Genomic DNA, 22,986 nt, shown 5'->3' with positions numbered 1-22,986 from the left:
AAATCAAGTGAATCACAAATACATATTATTCTTGGAAGAAGATGCAGAAAAACTCTGATTTACTAAGAAAAAAGTCAACAAACACAGGTAGTTGTTACCAATTAGCATAAAATTAATAGTTTCAAGGTATTTTAACAAATACGACAGTTGATGAGCTTATTATTGACTCTGTGTCTTGTTGTTGTTTTTTTTTAATCTCCACCTTCACTATCACACATTGTAAATTACCATTCAGTGAAAAGTCACAGTTCTCATGTAGGTGATACTGTAATAAGCATTAAAGAAATGATTAAAATTAACCCTTCAATGTATTGCTTATATAACAGTACAATTCTATGTTTATGTGTGTATATGCAAAACGCAGGGGATACACTTATTTAAGTGCATTCATACTTGCATAGGTAGTTCTCTAGAAGCCAGTAGCTATTCTGAGAAATCTGAGAATCCTGTCAACTGGTCTGTAAATAAAATCCTTAAAGGATGGCATATAAGATAATTTGAAACTCACTGTGGAAGGACTGAAGAATACTGATCGTCCATTCATCTGTTAATCTTCCTGTTTTTGTTATCTGAATACACTTGAGCCGATTTGAAGATTCTCTTGATTCAATCCAATAAACCATATCTTCATTGTAAATAAAATCCAGAGTATGAATTTCATTTCCATTTACCGAGCTCAGGGTTGCCATCTTACTTCCATTAAGATAGAAAATCTCAATTGTTTCAGAATTTGCAATTAATAGCAAAGGTGGTTTATCTGTAGGTTCTGGAATAAGACAGAAAGAGGAAAGTGAGTTGGGTAAAAGTCACATTTTTAAGATAATTTTGTATTACTCATTAAAAATCAGTTCTATCTTTTTAATATATCTTTAAAATTAAAACAAAATGCTTTCAAAATTTTTTATTAGTAATCCATACATGCTCCAGTAACCATAATATTTTACTTCTTTAAGGACAACATAGTCCACTGAGCATTTGTATTCCTGATTTTCTTAGTCATAATGTGTTCTTTAAATCTGAGGATAATGTCATTTGCTTTCAATGCTGGCAAATAGAGGAAACATTATGAGAGCTTTTCTTAGGAATGATATGGACCTAGATTGACCTATTTATACAATGTTGCAGACTTGCTTTGTGAGCAAGATACACTTTTTTGAGGTGGATGTATGAGGTCAAAAATAGATTCTCTAAAGCAAAACATGTAAAGCTCACAGGCTCCTGTGACCTCAACCTCACTGGCTCCTTAACTGACCCCAGGAGCTAAACAATCACACATTTTCTTAGTGACTAGATTATGGTCAATACACCACTTCCTTCCACATTCCTTCTCTATAGTCAGGAAAATAAGATCTTGTGGTAAAACATATTTGTTCAACACCAAGTTTTGGAATATATCTTTGTGCTAGGTAAGACTGGTAATTTTTAGATAAATTTGAATTTAAAAGAATCTCAATTTTTTTTTAATATATAAAGTGAATAGTAAAATTGCTTGGACTGCAAGGAGATCCAACCAGTCCATCGTAAAGGAAATCAGTCCTGAATATTCATTGGAAGGACTGATGCAGAAGCTGAAACTCCAATACTGTGGTCACCTGATGTGAAGAAATGGCTCATTGGAAAAGACCCTGATGCTGGGAAAAATTGAAGGCTGGAGGAGAAGGGGACGGCAGAGGATGAGATGATTGGATGGCATCACCGACTCAATGGACATGAGTTTGAGTAAACTCCAGGAGTTGGTGATAGACAGGGAGGCCTGGCATGCTTCAGTCCATGGGTTCACAAAGAGTTGGACACAACTGAGTGACTGAACTGAACTGAACAGTAAAATTCGATTAAAAAATCACTGTTGAAAGTTTAACTCCATTCAGAGTAGCTTTTGTTCTAAATAGGGAATAGGGTGAATTTTCAACTCCTCTTTTTTTCTCTGCCTTACCTCCAATGTGTCAACAAATATCTTGGACTCTGACGTCAAACCTATCAGGAAGCCCACTATTTCTCAGCGACTACTACAAACATCCTGCCCCAAGCTGCCAACACCTCTCAACCAGATCATCACAATTCCAGCTGGTTTCTCTGCTTTCCTCTAAGCCCTCCTCCTTCTTCTGAGTCTTCTTCAATACAATAGCCAACTTTGTCTTCAAAATGTGAAGGCAGATCAAGTAACTTTTTTGCCCAGTTCCTGAAAGGGTTTCCATTTCAATCAAAGTCAAAGCCTTATAAGGCCTATAAGCCCTATGTGATGTGTCTTATTAGGATTTCCCCTCATTTCCTTTATCTCTTTACTACTCTCTCACTCTTACTCAACACAAACTGACTTTCTTACTGCTCATTGAACAAGATTCTGGATGGCATCCCAGAGCTATTCTTTCTAGAATAATCATCATATATTGGAATGGCTGACATGACATGCTGACATCCTTTCTGGGCGTTATATAGATGGCACCTTTCTGGTTAGGACTTCTTTTATCACTTTACCTTGTAAAAAAAAAAAAAAAAAAAAAAAAAACTACAACTTTTTACATTCTCTGTAGACATCCCCAAGTTTCTTTTTCACTTATCACTACCAAACACTGTATGTATCATATTTTTTTCTCTGATGCATTATTTTTCTATTTCTGCTGCTATATCTCTAGCATTTATAAAAAGTCTGGAACCTATTGATCATTCACTACAAATTCTGACTTAGTCGAAGGACACATGGAACGCTTACATAGTAAAATTCTTTAGAAACATTCTGTGCAATGTTACAAAATAATTTGGTTAGCAAAGATGCACCAACACTAATGTTAATGCTTAATGTCTTCATTTGACAACTGAAATGACCTTTTTAGAAATAGCCTCTCATTCAAAAATGAACTAACATTGCCAAGATGTAGACAACAATTTCCCAAACTGGCTACTCGTCAGCAAATTTAGGTATGTCATTGACGTTTTTTGGAGAGAGGCTGGAATATGAAGGAACACTGAGTTTCTCTTGAGACACTGATATAAAAATGAATCAATGGTCAATACAGGCAATGCTTAGTTGACACAACTAATCAATCTATTGCATTTTGTAGCTGCTTATTGAATGAATCAGTTGCTTGCCTTAATGCAAAATGTATCAACCACTGATTTTAAAGCCTCAGGTAAACAGAACACCAGTAAAGAGAAAGTCAGATGTTTTTTAAATCGATGTGGTTTGATATAATAATGGTAACTTTAAAAATTCAAATGACATACTGGAGAAAGGATACTTATATTAGTTGTGATGTGCTTTAATGAAGTGATACTCATGTGTTTTTGCTAAATATTATCTATGGTTTCCCTCTTTAGACAAATAAAACATAAGGCCTGATATGGAAGTGGGGAAAATTACTGAACAGTAAGAACCCACAAATATCATCATGGGCTAAGGATATGTCTTTTATTTTATACTTCCTGATGAAAGCTGTCATAAGCCTGGAAAGTTATCTATCTCTACCTGAACTGCATAGATCTCTAGTGGGTATTATTACCAGGTGTTTCCACTTGCAAGTTGAAAACTATCATTAGCTTGGGTGATGAGGATAACAGACTGACTAGAATGAATGCAATGCTTTATTCAGATATCACACTTAGAGTCAGTAAACAGTTTCCCCAAAGGAACAGTTGGAAAACACATCAGATGACTTAAGTCAAAAGATTTTATTCATCAATACTTAATGAGAAGTAATAAATATCAACCTTCCAATTAGAAGAGATTGAAACACAAGAAAGTACTCAGTCAATAGTCTAACTTAGAGAATTAAGACTTAGGTTGAAAAAAATCTCTGCAACAGACTTTCAACTGATTCATGTTGGAGGAAAACTGTCTTCATCCTCTTGACTGACCCCTATATGTCAATAGCACAGAAAAAGAATATTTTCCCTCTCAAACAGTTATAGACATGTATAAAATCAGAAAGTGATTTTTTTCCTATCATGGTATATTAATCAGTGCCATAATTTTTGAAAACTGATTAGAAAGTGGTGAATTAAAAAGAGAAACTTGGAAACATGAAAAATCTAATTTGATTAGATTCATAAATATACTTCTTTAAATTCCAAGGCCCTATAACCTCAGGTATGCAGATGATACCACCCTTATGGCAGAAAGTGAAGAGGAACTAAAAAGCCTCTTGATGAAAGTGAAAGAGGAGAGTGAAAAAGTTGGCTTAAAGCTCAACATTCAGAAAATGAAGATCATGCTATCTAGTCCCATCACTTCATGGGAAATAGATGGGGAAACAGTGGAAACAGAGTCAGACTTTTTTTGGGGGGGGTGGGGCTCCAAAATCACTGCAGATGGTGATTGCAGCCATGAAATTAAAAGATGCTTACTCCTAGGAAGGAAAGTTATGACCAACCTAGATAGCATATTCAAAAGCAGAGACATTACTTTGCCAACAAAGGTCAATCTAACCAAAGCTATGGTTTTCCCTGTGGTCATGTATGGATGTGAGAGTTGGACTGGAAGAAAGCTTGAGCACCAAAGAATTGATGATTTTGAACTGTGGTGTTGGAGAAGACTCTTGAGAGTCCCTTGGACTGCAAAGAGATCCAACCAGTCCATCCTAAAGGAGATCAGTCCTGGATGTTCATTGGAAGGACCGATGCTAAAGCTGAAATTTCAATACTTTGGCCACCTCATGCAAAGAGTTGACTCATTGGAAAAGACCCTGATGCTGGGGGGCGGATTGGGGGCAGGAGGAAAAGGGGATGACAGAGGATGAGATGGCTGGATGGCATCACCAACTCGATGGACATAGTTTGGGTAAACTCTGGGAGTTGGTGATGGACAGGAAGGCCTGGCGTGCTGAGATTCATGGGGTCTCAAAGAGACACGACTAAGCAACTGAACTGAACTGATAACCACATTCTTACAAACATATCCTTCTCTTCTCACAGTCAAGAATATAATAAAAATTTATATATATATACTTATAATGATATTATTTGATGTATAGCTGATACTAAACATATGTTTTCGTAGGGAAATGAAACATTTTTTAATGTCTCATTTGAACGTCCTTTTAATTCTAATTAATTCTTCCCTTTGATTCTAAAATATTAACTCAGCTGGTTTCATTTTAAGTAATTGGAATTATGGATTCTGGTACTTACAAATAAAGACAAACATAATAAATATTTATAACAAATGTATACATATGCACATATAATAATAAGCATTATCCATTTATACTCTTTAAGATTTCCCTTACCTAATCCTATAATTGTGAGCAGTTACCTTCAGTGAAAGAAGCTGGGTAGATATCTCTCAATATTTACTGTGTTAAAGATGAAAGAACAAAGAATCTGAGGTTCAACTGAATAAAAGGGTAAATAATAAATTTCATGTAAAGTATATCAAATTAAGATAGTGGGACTAAAGTGCGAAAAAGGGAAAATTGTAATCCATTTAGCCCTATGAAATGGTTTTTAATCTTTACAAAGTTAAAATAATTTAAAGAATTAAAAAAATTTTAATTTATCATGCAGAAACTATATAAAGGCTTTAAAAATAAGATGAAATGAGAAATGAGAAGAATGCTAACAACTTTTACTAGAAAACTCTGCAAAGCTTCATGGAACCCTGCTAGTTCAGAAGGTAAAGAATCTGCCTGCAGTGTAGGAGACCAGGGTTTGATCCCTAGGATGGGAAGAACTCTGGTGAAGGAAATGGCAACTCGTTCTGGTGTTCTTGCCTGGAGAATTCCACGGACAGAGGATCCTGGCAGGCTACAGTACACAGGATTTCATAGTCAGACATGACTTAGCGACCAACACTTTCACTTTTCAAAGGACATAAACTAGGTATATGCAACAAAACAAAGAACAATCTACATAAAGACACCTAATTAAAAAAGAAACCTTCTAAGATTATGCAATGAACAGAAGAAGTTGAATATGAAATACTAGGAAGAAATTATCTAGTTTAAAAAAAGATAGAAAAGTATTATTCAAATAGTATAATAAATTATAGATCAAAGTCACCTAAGCCAAACTAAAAATGTGGATAAAATTAACCATCCAAGTGGGAAAAAAGATAGAGGGTTGAAATATTTTAATTTCCAAAACATATATGGCCAAATTTGTTTCTCTTTTTTCCTTAATTATAGTGTTAATGGGAAAATCTCTTGACTGAAATGAATGATATTTAGAATAAGTATACACTGTGCCATATGTCAGAAGAAACTATTTTATCACATTTTACAGAAGGAAAATTAAAACATGAATCAAAAATGGAAACATTAGAAGGCACTAAAAACAGTATTGGTCCAAGCAAGAAAATGCAATTACTGCAATTATACTTTAAGTTATCTTAGCACTACCTTTTATTGTCATAATGCATTTATGCTAAACTACTATTTTACTGGATGAAAATGTTTTATTTATTGTATTTTTTATTTTTTAGAATTTATGGATGTAAGGCATTTCCAGAAAAACATCTATTTCTGCTTTATTGACTATGCCAAAGCCTTTGACTGTGTGGATCACAATAAACTGTGGAAAATTCTGAGAGAGATGGGAATACCAGACCACCTGACCTGCCTCTTGAGAAATCTGTATTCAGGTCAGGAAGCAACAGTTAGAACTGGACATGAAACAACAGACTGGTTCCAAATAGGAAAAGGAATTCATCAAGGCTGTATATTGTCACCCTGTTTATTTAACTTATATGCAGAGTACATCATGAGAAACGCTGGACTGGAAGAAACACAAGCTGGAATCAAGATTGCTGGGAGAAATATCAATAACCTCAGATATGCAGATGACACCACCCTTATGGCAGAAAGTGAAGAGGAACTAAAAAGCCTCTTGATGAAAGTAAAAATGGAGAGTGAAAAAGTTGGCTTAAAGCTCAACATTCAGAAAATGAAGATCATGGCATCCAGTCCCATCACTTTATGGGAAATAGATGGTGAAACAGTGGAAACAGTGTCAGACTTAATTTTTGGGGGCTCCAGAATCACTACAGATGGTGACTACAGCCATGAAATTAAAAGACGCTTACTCCTTGGAAGGAAAGTTATGACCAACCTAGATAGCATATTCAAAAGCAGAGACATTACTTTGCCAACAAAGGTCCGTCTAGTCAAGGCTATGGTTTTTCCTGTGGTCATGTATGGATGCGAGAGTTGGACTGTGAAGAAGGCTGAGCGCCGAAGAATTGATGCTTTTGAACTGTGGTGTTGGAGAAGACTCTTGAGAGTCCCTTGGACTGCAAGGAGATCCAACCAGTCCATTCTGAAGGAGATCAGCCCTGGGATTTCTTTGGAAGGACTGATGCTAAAGCTGAAACTCCAGTACTTTGGCCACCTCATGTGAAGAGTTGACTCATTGGAAAAGACTCTGATGCTGGGAGGGATTGGGGGCAGGAGGAGAAGGGGACGACAGAGGATGAGAAGGCTGGATGGCATCACTGACTCGATGGACGTGGGTCTGAGTGAACTTTGGGAGTTGGTGATGGACAGGGAGGCCTGGTGTGCTGCGATTCATGGGGTCGCAAAGAGTCGGACACGACTGACTGACTGAATTGACCTGCACTGAAGGCATTTCAACCAGTATATGAAGCAGGATAGTCTGACTTCAAAAAATATATAATCTAATAGAAAAATTAAGTAAAAGTAGTATAATTAAGCATAAATATCTATATCATCTCTCTTCAAGAAAGATATAATCTAATAAAAAAATAAGTGTAATTAAGTTTAAATATCTATATTTTTGAAGTCAGGATTGGTACCTTTCATCAAACTTGTATAATAAGACTTAATTCCAAATAATGGTTAGCTATATCTTCCTATGGTTGAATGTTTGTTTCCCCTAAATTCATATGTTGAAGTCCTAACCCCTTAAGATGACAGTTTTGATGGGGATTGGGCACTGCTCACATACTGAAGGAGGAACCCATGTGAATGGGATTACTGCCTTTTAAAAGAGCCCTAGAGAGATCTCTGGGGCCTTCTGCAATGTGAAGATAGGACAAGTCTGCATCCCAGAAGACAGCACTCACCAGACCATGCTGGTGCCCTGATCGCAGACTTCCAGCCTCTAGAACTGTGAGAAATAAATTTCTTATATCTGTAATTTACCCAGTCTTTGGTATTTTGTTTTGGCAACACAAATGTATGAAGATGTATCTGTTAAATAGAGTTAGAAGTTCCTTAATGATGAAACATTTGATTTCATCTGTGCATTAATGGATGAACAGAAATTGAATGTACAGAGAATTTTTTTTTTTTTTAAGAAAAAGAAGAAAAAAAGGAAGTCTGGTGAAACAAAAAGCTTGGACAAAAGCAAAGATGTGGGAGAGACTAAGATATGTTGGAATACTGACAAGTTTTTCAGTTTCTGAGGGTGGAACATGTATTAGTGGTGAAAGTATTTCATCACAATAATAACAGTTAACCCTTTTGAGCATATTTTAGGAATTAAACACTGTATTATATGCTTCAGATTTACTCATTTATTGTATGCTCACAATATTTCTAAGAATCAGGTGTTAATATTATTAACATTTTATAGAAAGAAAATAAGTTTATTTAAGGTTTAAGTAAATTGCTTAGAATCTCAAAGCTACTAAGTAAAAAGAACTAGCTTCAAACTCACATAGGCCTTGTAGTAGACAAGAAAGTAGGTTGAGGAAACACTGCACAGGTCATTTAATGTCAAGATGATAAATTTACTTTTAATTTGGGGTGCATTTGGGAAATGACACATGGAATACAATATGGATAAGTAGAATATAGTGGGATAGATGTAATTCCCATTTAACTTTTTAAACTTGTTTTTGCTTTTAAAGTGGTGTAATGTAACTCATATCAGATGGAAAGGTAGTTTGTAAAAGTCTTGTTTTACATTGCCTTGGTGTAGTATTGCAGAGGGAGGTTGGAAAGGCATTCAGCTCAGTTCAGTTCAGTCGCTCAGTCGTGTCCGACTCTTTGCGACCCCATGAATCGCAGCACACCAGGCCTCCCTGTCCATCACCAACTCTGGAGTTCACTCAAACTCACGTCCATCGAGTTGGTGATGCCATCCAGCCATCTCATCCTCTGTTGTCCCCTTTTCCTCCTGCCCCTAATCCCTCCCAGTATCAGAGTCTTTTCCAATGAGTCAACTCTGCATGAGGTGACCAAAGTACTGGAGTTTCTGCTTTAGCATCATTCCTTCCAAAGAACACCCAGAACTGATCTCCTTCAGAATGGACTGGTTGGATCTCCTTGCAGTCCAAGGGACTCTCAAGAGTCTTCTCCAATACCACAGTTCAAAAGCATCAATTCTTCGGTGCTCAGCCTTCTTCACAGTCCAACTCTCACATCCATACATGACCACTGGAAAAACCATACCCTTGACTAGATGGGCTTTTGTTGGCAAAGTAATGTCTCTGCTTTTGAATATGCTGTCTAGGTTGGTCATAACTTTCCTTCCAAGGAGTAAGCACCTTTTAATTTCATGGCTGCAATCACCATCTGCAGTGATTTTGGAGCCCCCAAAAATAAAGTCTGACACTGTTTCAACTGTTTCCCCATCTATTTCTATGGGTAAAAGCAAAAGGCATTTCTGTATCCTTTAGATTGATGCAGTATAGAAAGAAAGAATGATTATTTGTGCCAACATTCCTACTGGAAGCAGTGTCCAATGGAGAGATGTAAGGCCTTAAGAATTCTGAGAGGTTTAGGAGCACACTAGATTTCACACAGGCTAAGCTATCATTTGATTGGATGAAATGCTTTATTTATTGTATTTTTAATTTTTATTTTATAAAGAAAGGTATGTATGCTTTTAATTATAAGGACAGTAACCCAAGATGATTCCTAAAAAAAAAAAAATCGTGTAGACACAGGTACAATAGCGGGATTCTTGAACAGAGAAATACTCTTCCAATTTCTCGGGAAATTGGTCATAAGAACCTAAAATGCATAGTATTTTGTTCTTAAGTAGAGACAGTATGGTGTGATAAAGTAGAAGTTTTAAATTGTAGTGACTGTTTTGTGTAGGTAATAGGATATGAAAGGATGGATGTGAAAGGAGGATGTGGAGATTTGCAATTTGGGTTATAGGGTGAAACTGGGGAAAAAAAAAAGTAGAGTCAGTTTTAAGAAATGATGATGAGTTTGGTGTTGGCATGTTAGGCCAGTCCTGTATTGTGCAATCCTGTCTTGGACATTGCCAAAACTCACTCAGGTAAACTACCAATCAAGCTGAATTATAGACTAAAAAAATATAACCTTTTTGTTGTCTGGATATTATTAGTGAAATACCTATATCTTCATGTAGAGGATATTTCAATCTGAAGATGATTGAGAAGCAATGGAATATGCTGTTTTATAGGAATAAGGATCATTTTCCAAAAAAACAAAGCCAATAACATACCATGCATAAAAAAAAGAGCTTCTCATTTTGCAAATTAGTAGCTCTCACAATATCCCTGTTTCTTAATAAAGAGCCGATCTATCATATCAAGGAAGTATTCCTCCTATTACCTGAAGACCTTACTTGGCACAATTTGCAATATATTTAAAGATACTTTACTGAATTTTTTTAAATTTAAGAATGATAGTACATTTTAATAAATAAAATAATGTTAAATAATGCATTATTTTTAATCAGGAAAATCAAATATATTTAATCATACTGAATTTAATTAAAGTATAAATATAATTAAATTGAAAGGTCATTTTGGTAACTCTCAAAGAACAATTCATTCAAATTTTAGGTTATTGAATTAATATTAAAATTAGCAGACAATCCAGGGATGGTTAATTCACATTAGTCACTGAGGAGTGGCCTATGGCAACTTCTGATTCTCCTAGTCACCCTTCTAACTGGCAAACAGAAACTTCTTTAGCTATAGCAATACATTTTTTCCAACTCAGACTTGTCCCTCTAAGATATAAACCAGTAATGATTGAGTTCAACAAGTAAAATATATTGGCTTATTTCAAAATGGCTTTAAAATATTTCCAGTTTGAAAACAAGGGTCCTTAAAAAAGTCACTTCTGTCTCCTAAAAAGAAAATACTCTCTCAGTATTCATATATTTAATTATATATTTAACAAAGATTTATTGAGCATAACTCGCCTGTCAGGCACTTGTCTAAATGCTAAAGATACGGCAGTTAACAAAACTAATAAAATTTTTGTTTTTGTGGCATTTACATTTTACTGGAGGAAAAAGTCAGTAAGCAAGCAAACACTATTTAGTATTTTTTGGCAGCATTAAATTCTACAAAGAAAAGTAAAGCATTGGTAGTAATATGGATGCAAGCTGTTCTTTAGAGAGAGTAGTCCAATTCAGAATATATTTAAAAATTTAAAATAAAGAGTCTGAGAGAAAGAATGGAGTCAAGGGTAACTACAGTGTTTTGATTTGGGCAACTGAGTGAAAAGGGTCACATTTACCAAGATGGTCATCATTGGAGAAAACATTATTAGGACAGAGCATCAAAAGCTTGGGAGACATGGAATTTGATATTTCCATTAAATGTCCAAATGGACTTAGTACGTTGGATCTCAGTATGTAAGTGAGTTTGATGTTTAACAAGTAAGATCTAATATGTAGGGCTGGAGACAAAAACCTGCAAGTCTCAGTCTCTAGATGTTTAATAAAACCATGGAAAAGGATGTGTTTTTAAACTCCTGATACAGAATGAAAGCCTTAAGAAATCAATAGAAGAAGGGAACTTGTCCAAAGCACTGAACACTGAGTCATGCAAAACATACTGGCAAAATGAGGATTACGCAGCAAAATAAACCAAGCAAAAAAAAAAAAATGCACAGTAAGTCATTAATAATAAGAGAACTCAAGGAATATACTCTTTAAAAGGGAAAGTATTCAAGGAGGAGACAAGATCAGTTGTGTGCTAAGGATTGATAAACTGAATAATTATGCAACTGGAGGTCACTGGTAACTTTGGCAATAGACGTGTAAGTAAGTGATAAGAATGTAAGACTCACTGAGGACAGAGGAGGAAATAGACAACACACTTTTTGCATAATGGGAAAAGAAAAATGGAGGGGTAGCTGGAGAGGAATACAGTTATTAAAGAAGTTATTTCGCAGCCTCTTTACAAGATCCTTGTATACCGATGGAAGTGATCCAGGAGAAAAGAGAATATTGATGATTCAAGGAATAAATAAGCAACTGACTGAGTCTAACTCTTATACAGTTGAGAAAAGGTGGTATGGATGCACAATTACAGGGACTGGCCTTAGGAACAAAGTCAGTTTGTTCTTCCCTTCAAATAGAAAAAGTGAATAGTTCTACATTCAGATAGATTGGTAGATTTAGGAGAGTTCAGGGTGAAAAAATTCTTTTTTGACTGCTTCTTTTTCCTCAGGGGAATATGAAAGATTATCATCTTCAAGTAAGGAGGAAGGAGGTAGACATATGAAAATTCATTATCTAGAGGTGAAAGAGGGAAAGGTCATTTAATCTATTTCACTGTTTCTGACAAGGCTGCCAACGGATATAACTACATAACACGTATTTATTAAGATTACAATTTTCTACTTTGCTATTACAAAGACAGATGGGTTTTCAGTACTCAATTGTGATTATATACCAAGCTTCTAGATACTTTACCAGATATACTCCTTGTAATTTGATGGTATGTTGTTCTAAAACTCTAAAGTCTGTTAAGATATAAATTATCTAATAACCTGGCAAGTATTGTCTTTCACACAAAGCAAAAATGGAGGCTATGTGAGTCCTAGTGCTAAGAAGAAATGCTCACACACATTTAAAAATGCATTCAATACAATGGATTTTCTCTTCTCGGGACTAAAATGCCTCTAAGCAGCTTAAGTAGGGAGAATATGCAGAATATGAGTTATCAAAGTCAAGAGCAAGTATGAACTCTGGGGAGCAGTGCGCAAGAGACATTCTCTAACTGCTGTTATTATTCAGTACATTGTTGTCTGCAACTGAAACAGGGGAAATGCCTTGAAGGCTCTCTGAAAAAAAAAAATTCTGATTAATTAGAAAAATAAAAATTTTTTTTCATTAGGTTTTAACCTTTGGCTTTCTGAGGGTTTCAATAACTCTATACTTCTACATTCCTTAAACAAAGCAATAGAAAAAAATTATATATCCATGCCTAACCTTTTTAAAAAATATGTTTTGATGTGGACTATTTTTTAAAGTCTTTATTGAATTTGTTACAATATTGCTACTGTTGTTTATGTTCTGGCTTTGTGGCATGGAGGCATGTAGTTATCTTAGCTGCCAGATCAGAGACTGAACCTGCAACCCCTGCATTGAAAAGTGAAGTCTTAACCATTGGATCACCAGAGAAGTCTGTCCATGTCTAATCTTAAAATTAAACCATCTGTAATTTCTATGAATTCAAATGTGGCTCACTTCTTTTTATTTTTCATTTTGTTGGTCCAATTTTAAGACAAAGAAAGGGAGTTAACTGTAGAACATTACATGATCTATCATATATTCTATATTAGGGATTTCAATAATAGGTTAATAGCTAGTCTACAAAAATTAAATGCAGTGACAGAAATTTGCAGTTATATATTGTGCCATTTGTGAAAACAAAGTTTATTGATTGTCATATATAAAGCCCACAAATGTTGCTATGTAATTCTTAATATCCAAAGACATCCGCAGCTATATTGCAGCTAAGATGTTAAGTGGTAAGAAAAACGGAAGATATGCATTTTTTCTGTGTCAAATATACTTTTTAGTCATGGGTAAATCAAAGGTGTCATGACACATGAAAAACATGGCAGGTAAGATTATTATCAATCTTGCAATTTTGTTGCTGGAAAAAACATTTAAGATATCAAGAAAAGTGTTAGACTGTGAAACTGATGTTCTCCAGCTGAGAAAAAAAAAAAAAGAAAAATTTTAAAAATAACAAAAAAATAGAACATAGAATATTCATGAGGAGTTTTATACCTCAATACTCTAAGGCTCATTAACAGTTGTGTGGGTAAAAAAAAAGGAAAAAGAAAAGAAAAGTGATGCTGAACTTAAGTTACCCTTTAAATCTCTTCCAGTCTTTTGACTTTCCTTTTATTGATTCTCAATATTCTAGTATGATGCATTTGAACTGTGGTGTTGGAGAAGACTCCTGAGAGTCCCTTGGACTGCAAGGAGATCCAACCAGTCCATTCTAAAGGAGATCAGCTCTGGGTGTTCTTTGGAAGAAATGATGTTAAAGCTGAAACTCCAGTACTTTGGCCACCTCATGCGAAGAGTTGACTCATTGGAAAAGACTCTGATGCTGGGAGGGATTGGGGGTAGGAGGAAAAGGAGACGACAGAGGATGAGATGGCTGGATGACATCACTGACTCGATGGACATGAGTCTGGGTGAACTCTGGGAGTTGGTGATGGACAGGGAGGCCTGGCGTGCTGCGATTCATGAGGTCGCAAAGAGTTGGACACGACTGAGCGACTGAACTGAAATGAACTGAACTGAATATTCTAGTACCCTTATTCTGCTTCCTGAATGTTTAGGAAATTGCTTAAAGCATCTAACAAACTTTTACCCAGCACATACTCTGTTTCAGGCACTGTTACTTCTCTGTCACTTACAGTCTACCATAGTGTACATCATTTTCTCCATGCATACGTGACTTAGCAAAAAACAACAAATCTTGATTTCTATGCTGCTTTTGGTCTACAAGCCTTCCTCCTAGCTCAGAATTACTCATATACATTCATGTCACCAAGTATCATTCACAGTTATGCCTCAATGAAATGACAAACTGTGCAGGAACTAATCCTTTGGACTATCTAAAAATAGTAAGAATGCTAAATAGTATATCATCACATTGTCAAGACATAATCACATATCATTCTGCAGGGAGCTACTCTTAGCTAGACAGTAGACTGAAACAGGTCTGACCCAGTAGTTTCATAAACTACCAAGATTACAAAGACAATATTACCCTTCCTAGGAATATTTATATTTTACCACGGGTAGTTATTAAAAACAACAACAATGCAATTATACTTTACTAACTGAATTTCAATCATCACAAGTGACTGATGAGACTTTGATACACTGAACAGGAGTTCTTCCATTTCCTTTTTTTCTTTCTTTTTTTGTTTTAATTCCTGGGCTCTTCCCTTTGTATACAAGTACCAGTCTATTCCCCCTACAAGTAGATCCAGTCTTGACAGAAAACCATGGATATTCCTCCACATTCCAAAATGAAAATTTAAACTATTTATTAGTAGAGGATAGTAGAAGTTAGAAGTAGGAGCCATAGGAAGATATATTTTATCTCACTCTTTTTTTTAAACTGTAGAAAAGTAAGAAAGTGCTATAGAAACAATTTCTAACATTATTTGGAGGTGTACTACTATGGATTATCAGTTCAGTTCAGTCGCTCAGTCGTGTCTGATTCTTTGTGACCCCATGGACTGCAGCACTCAGGCTGGCCTGTCCATCACAACTCCCAGAATTTACTCAAACTCATGTCCATTAAGTAAGTGATGCCATCCAACCATCTCATCCTCTGTTGTCCCCTTCTCCTCCTGCCTTCAGTCTTTCCCAGCATCAGGGTCTTTTCAAATAAGTCAGTTCTTCACATTAGGTGGCCAAAGTATTGGAGTTTCAGGTTCAGCATCAGTCCTTCCAATGAATATTCAGGACTGATATCCCTTAGGATTCACTGATTGGATCTCCTTGCAGTCCAAGGGACTCTCAAGAGTCTTCTCCAAAACCACAATTCAAAAGCATCAATTCATTGGCGCTCAGCTTTCTTTATATTTCAAATCTCACATCCATAAATTACTAATGGAAAAGCAATAGCTTGGACTAGATGGACCTTTGTTGGCAAAATAATGTCTGTGCTTTTTAATATGCTGTCTAGGTTGGTTATAACTTTTCTTCCAAGGAGTAAGCGTCTTTTAATTCCGTGGCTGCAGTCACCATCTGCAGTGATTTTGGAACCTCCCAAAATAAAGTCTGGTCACTGTTTCCATTGTTTCCCAATCTGTCTGCCATGAAGTGATGGGACTAGATGCCATGATCTTAGTTTTCTGAATGTTGAACTTTAAACCAACTTTTCCACTCTCCTATTTCACTTTCATCAGGAGGGTCTTTAGTTCTTCTTTGCTTTCTGCCATAAGGGTGGTTTCATCTGCATATCTGAGGTTATTGATATTTCTCCCAGCAATCTTGATTCCAGCTTGTGCTTCCTCCAGCCCAGCGTTTCTCATGATGTACTCTGCATATCAATTAAATAAGCAGGATGACAAAATACAGCCTTGACATATTCCTTTCCCAATTTGGAACCAGTCTATTCTTCCATGTCCAGTTCTAACTGTTGCTTCCTGACCTGCATACAGGTTTCTCAAGAGGCAGGTTAGGTGGTCTGGAAGTCCCACCTCTTGAAGAATTTTCCAATTTGTTGTGGTCCACACAGTCATAGGCTTTGGCATAGTCAATAAAGGATAAGGAAATGGCAACCCACTCCAGTATTCTTGCCTGGAGAATCCCAGGGACGGGGGAGCCTGGTGGGCTGCCGTCTATGGGGTAGTACAGAGTCGGACACAACTGAAGCGACCTAGCAGCAGCTGCAGCAGCAGATGTTTTTCTGGCACACTCTTGCTTTTTCGATGATTCAGAGGATGTTGGCAATTCAATCTCTTGTTTCTCTGCCTTTTCTAAATTCAGCTTGAACATCTGGAAGTTCATAGTTCACGTACTGTTGAAACCTGGCTTGGAGAATTTTGAGCATTACTTTACTAGCATGTGACATGCAATTGTGAAGTAGTTTAAGCATTCTTTGGCATTGCTTTTCTTTGAGATTGGAATGGAAGCTGACCTTTTCCAGTCCTGTGACCACTGCTGAGTTTTCCAAATTTCCTGACATATTGAGTGCAACACTTTCACAACATCATCTTTTAGGATTTGAAATAGCTCAACTGGAATTCCGTCACCTCCACTAGCTTTGTTCGTAGTGATGCTTCCTAAGGCTGCCGGGGACCAGCCCCGGCTGATCCAGGGTATTCGAAGGAGAGACGGCTAGGCGAGGGTCAGGGAATAACTGCTTAATTACACTTTAATTAAGGATACAAAGAGTAATAGAATAAGGATAGCTCAGTAGGAAAATTCAGTGGAGAAAAGAAGCTGAGTGGCTTGGTTTACGCGGAAAATCAATATAACCCGTGACACCAGGTTAGCTCTGACCACGGAGGCCGCAGGCGCCCTCTCGAATAGCGGAAGGTGCCCCACCTTAGACACCTTCACGAGTGGGTCTTAGAAGCCCAGGCAAATAAATGGTCGCAGAGGACATCCGCGCTCCAGATGGACGCTCAGCCGGAAGTTAAAGGGAAGAATGACATGGGGAGACCAAGTTTCAGTGAACAAGGCCCGCACTTTATTTTCCAAAGTAGTTTTTATACCTTAAGGTATGCATAGAGGATAATGGGGGAAGGGGTAGAGTCATGCAGCAAGCCAGGCTTTCTTCCTGCAAACTTATCATATGCAAAAGTTCAGGTGATTGACATCATCTTCTGGCCCGGAGGCCTGTTAACATTTTAAGAAACTTATCTTTCTCTAAAGGTGATTATTCCAAAGTCAGGCGCCAGCCTTCCAAAAAGCATTGGACAAAGCGGCATTTTACATTTCTATACACCCATTATATCAATCAATATACTGCCAAGGACACAGTAGGTAAGGAGTATGGAGACTTAGCAGCAAACATTGGCCCAACAAGTGAAAAACCCTTCACCAATACATTTTCTAATCAATCTTTTAACTACTCAAAGGAATCTGTGTTTAGGCAGTTTAGAACATCTCCTGCCTCTCACAGTTGGGAGGCTCTGAACAATCACATGTGGCCGGAAAAACCCATTCAGGCAGGCTAGAGGATTTCCAAAGGAGTTTGTAGGTTGAAACACTGTCACATCCAGGAATTATTAACTGGAGCTGTGAGCTAACTCTTTTTTCAGAGAGAGGTAGTGGGGGACAGCCCCCCGTAAAGTCAGAGGTGTAGGTGAAAGCACAAAGCAGAAAGTAGGCAGACTCTGGTTTTGGGGGTAGATGCTCGAGAATTTCCAGGGGGACTCCTGAGGCTCGATCCCGCCTTTGCGTATGCCGAGCCTCCTTCCTCATGACCTTTGTCATGGGCGGAGTGCCTCACACTGGCTCCCGGCAGTGATAGAATTCCAGTTGAGCTATTACAGATCCTCACTCAATATGCAATATGCCGGCTCCCAGCATAAGGCCACTTCTCCTCGCATTCCAGGATGTCTGGCTCTAGGTGAGTGATCACACCATCATGATTATCTATATCATGAAGATCTTTTTGTATAGTTCTTCTGTGTATTCTTGCCACCTCTTGTTAATATCTTCTGTTTCTGTTCAGTTCAGTTCAGTTCAGTTGCTCAGTCCTGTCCGACTCTTTGCAACCCCATGAATCATAGCACGCCAGGCCTCCCTGTGCATCACCAACTCCCGGAGTTCACTCAACTTCACGTCCATCGAGTCGGTGATGCCATCCAGCCATCTCATCCTCTGTCATCCCCTTTTCCTCCTGACTCCAATCCCTCCCAGCATCAGAGTCTTTTCCAATGAGTCAGCTCTTCACATGAAGTGGCTAAAGTACTGGAGTTTCAGCTTTAGCATCATTCCTTCCAAAGAAATCCCAGGACTGATCTCCTTTAGAATAGACTGGTTGGATCTCCTTGCAATCCATTTAGGGCCATACAATTTCTGTCCTTTAGTGTGCCCATCTTCGAATGAAATGTTCTCTTGGTATCTTTAATTTTCTTGATGAGATCTCTAGACTTTCCCATTCTCTTGTTTTCCTCTAATTCTTTTCACTGATAACTGAGGAAGACTTTCTTATTTCTCTTTGCTATTCTTTGGAACTCTGCATTCAAATGGGTATATCTTTCCTTTTCTCCTTGCCTTTCTCTTCTCTTCTATTTACAGATATTTGTAAGGCTTCCTCAGACAATCTTTTGGCCTTTTTACATTTTTTTTTGGGGGGGGATGGTCTTGATCCCTGAATCCTGTACAATGTCAGGAACCTCCACCCACAGTTCTTCATGCACTCTGTCTATCAGATCTAATCCCTTGAATCTATTTGTCATTCCACTGTATAATCCTAAGGGATTTGAAGAAAGCAAGTGCTATGGAAACAATTTCTAACACTGTTTGGAGGTGTGCTCCTATGGTTTATAGAGGAATTATAATTTGTCTTTCTTACAACTAAGTGTTAGTTGCTCAGTTGTGTCCTACTCTTTGCAACCCCATGGATGGTAGCCCACCAGACTCCTCTGTCCATGGAATTTTTCAGGGAATAATACTGGACTTGGTGTCCATTTCCTTCTCTAGGGGTTGTTCCCGACCCAGGGATCAACTCTGGTCTCCTGCATTGTGGGCAGAGTCTTTACTATCTGAGCAACAACTAAGAGTCCCTGCCTAAAAAGTCTCTCCTTACCCTCACCCAAATCAGTGAATACCAAAGTATAAGTTGTAACAGAACCCCAAGGTTATTTAATGGGCTCGCTTCTCTCTCTACTCTGGTTCCACTATGGCAAAGAAGTATGCTCTTTCTCTCACTGGCACCATTTAAGGCAGTGCCTCTCCCCTGATGAACACAGAATTATTTAGTGCTCTATATTTCTCTGCTACTTTCGTGCAATCAGTAAAGCCCTGAGGTAAGTACTTGCCTTTAGCAAGTGGTGAGGACATTAAAAAGTACAGTTAGAGGAGACTGAACTTATCATTTCATTCAAAATTGCCAGTAGTTCATAAATTAAACACCCTTAACTATTATTTTTACTCTCATAGGTTTAGCATGGGCCCACAATCAATCAGGGGGACCCATATTTAACACATAATTTTACAATAAAATCAGCCTAAGTTAAAAGAAAGTTAAATTTTAAAAAAGAAAACAGAATGAACAAATAAAAACATTTCATGTTCAGAGTTGATGTCATTATTAGAATTGATTTCAGAAAATATAAAAAATATACAGGATGTATTACTGGATACCTATAGATGCCTGACAGTTACTAGTTTTTAATGTTTGTCCCATTCTAAAGGTATGAACAATTCATTATGACATTCACATTCTAGCATGCCTTCTCCTACCTAGTAATATCAAGTATGCATAGTTAATTATTTTTTAACATAGATTGCAGACTTTCTTCCTTTGGAAATTACCTATTTTGATATCACACAGATACTTGGACTAGGTTACCTTTGAAGTTTTTTTCAGCTTTGAAACACTTGATTCTATATTGCAGTAATCAGGTCAGTCTTACTAAGTGTAGAAAAGGTTTTGTCTGTACTGCATGGATTATCAGGTATGAAAAGGCCTCCTGCCTCTTATTAATCTTTTCTTCCATCTGCCACACAGACTAAAATGTCCTTTCCTATTAGAAGCATTTCTTAAAAAGGATCTTGAATTTTACTTGGATTTGGTCATTATATTGCAAAAGAGGGACAAACAATTAACTTAATTTTCCTTATTACTATCAAATATTACATTGAAAATAATGTTCCACAGGAAGATTTCTGGGTGACTAGTTGGGGAGCGATTGTGATTTTATTTTGTGCTAAGCTAGTTAACCGCCTTAATAGCAGCTTCCCAACCTACTGACTCTGCCACTCTGCCTTCACATAAAGGGCTACTTATCCTCAGACCTTTTGCTTTCCCTTCTGTTATCTAGTAAGGCCTTTGCAGAACTTTCCTTTTATGTGCAATTCTAGCTGCCTACTGTAGTCTTTGGGTTTGATTTTTTTATTAATTAATTTATTTTAATTGCAGGTGAATTACTTTACTGCATTTAGTGGGGTTTGCCATACATTGCCATGAATCAGCCATGGGTGTACATGTGTCCCCCATTCTGAAACCCCTACACTCTTCCCTCCCCACCCTATCCCTCAGGCTTGTCCCAGTGCACCGGCTTTGAGTGCCCTGTTTCATGCATTGAATTTGGACTGGTGATCTATTTCACATATGGTAATATACATGTTTCAATGCTATTCTCTCAAATCATCCCATCCTTGCCTTTATTTTTAATTATACAAATGCATTGTTTAAATATTCATGTGACCTTTAGAACTAGTCAGTATATGTTATAGACTTGTGCTCATTTACAATATTACTCATTCTTCCCCAATTACAAACCACAGGAACATTCCCATGAAAACTGTGTATTGTTCTAATTATATATTCCAATATTATCATCAAGCCAACCACTTAGAAGTGAAGGCATTTATATATTCCATCATCAATGGTAGAGTCATCAAATATCCTTGATGCATAATTAATATCATGTGTCAGCCCTCTTTGGTTACATTTCTTTTTGTCAGAAACCAGTCCATGTAAAAGAGAGAAAGTCCTTCTTTGAATAGGGTTTATTACACAACATTCCCTGTGTATTCACAGCAATATTGAGTGGATCAATAAACAAAAAAGTCTTCTACTTCTTTCTTCTGTCAATATATTAAATCAGAACTCTCAGTGGTGGGAAAAAAGAGTAACATATAACTTGACCTATTTTTTCTGGAGGATTACACCTGAAAATAAATAGGGCCTCATAAACCAAGTCAGCAATTGAAAGAAATAAACTAAGAAGTAAAAGAGTTCCTTTCTTGGTAATTTTCTGTACAAATATGTTTTGTAAATCATTAAGCATACTATTTCAGAGAAATAGTTGAAATTGCAACATGAGGTTATGATGCAAAGGAAAGCAGCAATAGTTTGCAGAGCAAATCCAATGCTTTGCTCAATTTAGTTTCAGGAAAGGGAACCCATGTCTAATTTCCCAGTTGCTAATAAAAGGGAGTAGGGGGACATTGATTAATTTATCAAAACATCATAATTTGAAAATGCATGAAATGAAACCTAATTTGGAGGAAGTTAGAAGATGCCAGATAGAATACCATGTATAATATTTTCGTATATTGTCTCCAAGCTAATTCATTTCATGCACACATACACACACACACACACACACACACATACACACACACACACAAATAGTGTTATCCTATCATCACCAGAATACCTCATTAGCAAACCAACAATACTTAGGGTTTACTTAGACTGAACACTGTGTAGAAAACGTAGGCTTTATATGCATGTAAAAGATAAAGGGAAGGCAGTTTTGAAACATGAAATAAAAACACTTAAGAGGACAACATTCGTTTTAGTAATCTTAACTAGAAAGAACAATTAGTTCTTTTTCCTTTCTTCCTTCCTCCCTTCCTTCCATAAATACACACTGAATACTGACATGTTCCAGGCAATTTTCAGAACTGATTAAGTAACAGCAAACAAAATTGACAAGTTCTGTACTCTCATAATGCTTATATTGTTCTGGGTAAACCCAATGATAAACAAGTACATAAATAAGTTCATTTCAAATGGTAGTGCTATAAAGAAAATAAAACTGAAAAGTCATACTGTTATAAAATAGGTATGAATAAATTAGTACAGTTGAAAATAAGATAGTGTTGGAGAGAGTACACACCCTTAAATAGAATGGTCAGAGGTCATTCTGAGTGTTGACATTTTAGCTAAGACTTGAATGATAAGAATGTGACTATCTTAGGGAAAGCATTGTAGGCAGATCAAACGGCAAATGAAAAGACCTCAAGGAAAGAGAGAATGGCTGAAGGAGAAGGAAACTAGGCTGTCTGGTGCATGATAAAAGGAGAAGTAGTAGGAGATGAGATGAAAATTAAATGGTACCAGATCATTAGCCTTTAGAGGTCCTATGGGAAGTTGGGTTTTATTCTCAACATAAGTGAAATTATTGGGTGAGTTTAAGCAAAATAATGGTGTGGTCTGGTTTATATTTTAGCAGATAACTTTATTATGTGATACATGAATTTTAGAAGGAAGCAGTAAACCACATAAACCGTTTAGGAATCTATCATATAGTCCAGGAGAGACAGGGGTAATTCAAATCAATTAACCCATTTCCTTTGAACAGGTTTTTTTTGTTCATTATAAACTTCCTGTAATGCAAGGAGTTTTGTAGTGATCAG

General features: G+C 36.8%; 1 protein-coding gene across 1 annotated transcript in view; it reads right to left on the bottom strand.

Moving 5' to 3' along the window:
• Window positions 1–22,986, bottom strand: part of LRP1B (LDL receptor related protein 1B) — a 1,835,261-nt gene that overhangs the window by 1,182,590 nt on the left and 629,685 nt on the right. Inside the window, exon 6 of the mRNA XM_055574440.1 lies at window positions 509–766. Coding sequence (XP_055430415.1) covers window positions 509–766 — 258 coding nt within the window. The remainder of the gene's footprint in view (window positions 1–508; window positions 767–22,986) is intronic.

The sequence above is a fragment of the Bubalus kerabau genome, chromosome 3 (assembly GCF_029407905.1).
Source record: "Bubalus kerabau isolate K-KA32 ecotype Philippines breed swamp buffalo chromosome 3, PCC_UOA_SB_1v2, whole genome shotgun sequence".
Classification (NCBI taxonomy): domain Eukaryota; kingdom Metazoa; phylum Chordata; class Mammalia; order Artiodactyla; family Bovidae; genus Bubalus; species Bubalus kerabau.
Note: the sequence above shows the minus strand (reverse complement) of the source record. Positions and strands in the feature narration are given on the sequence as shown.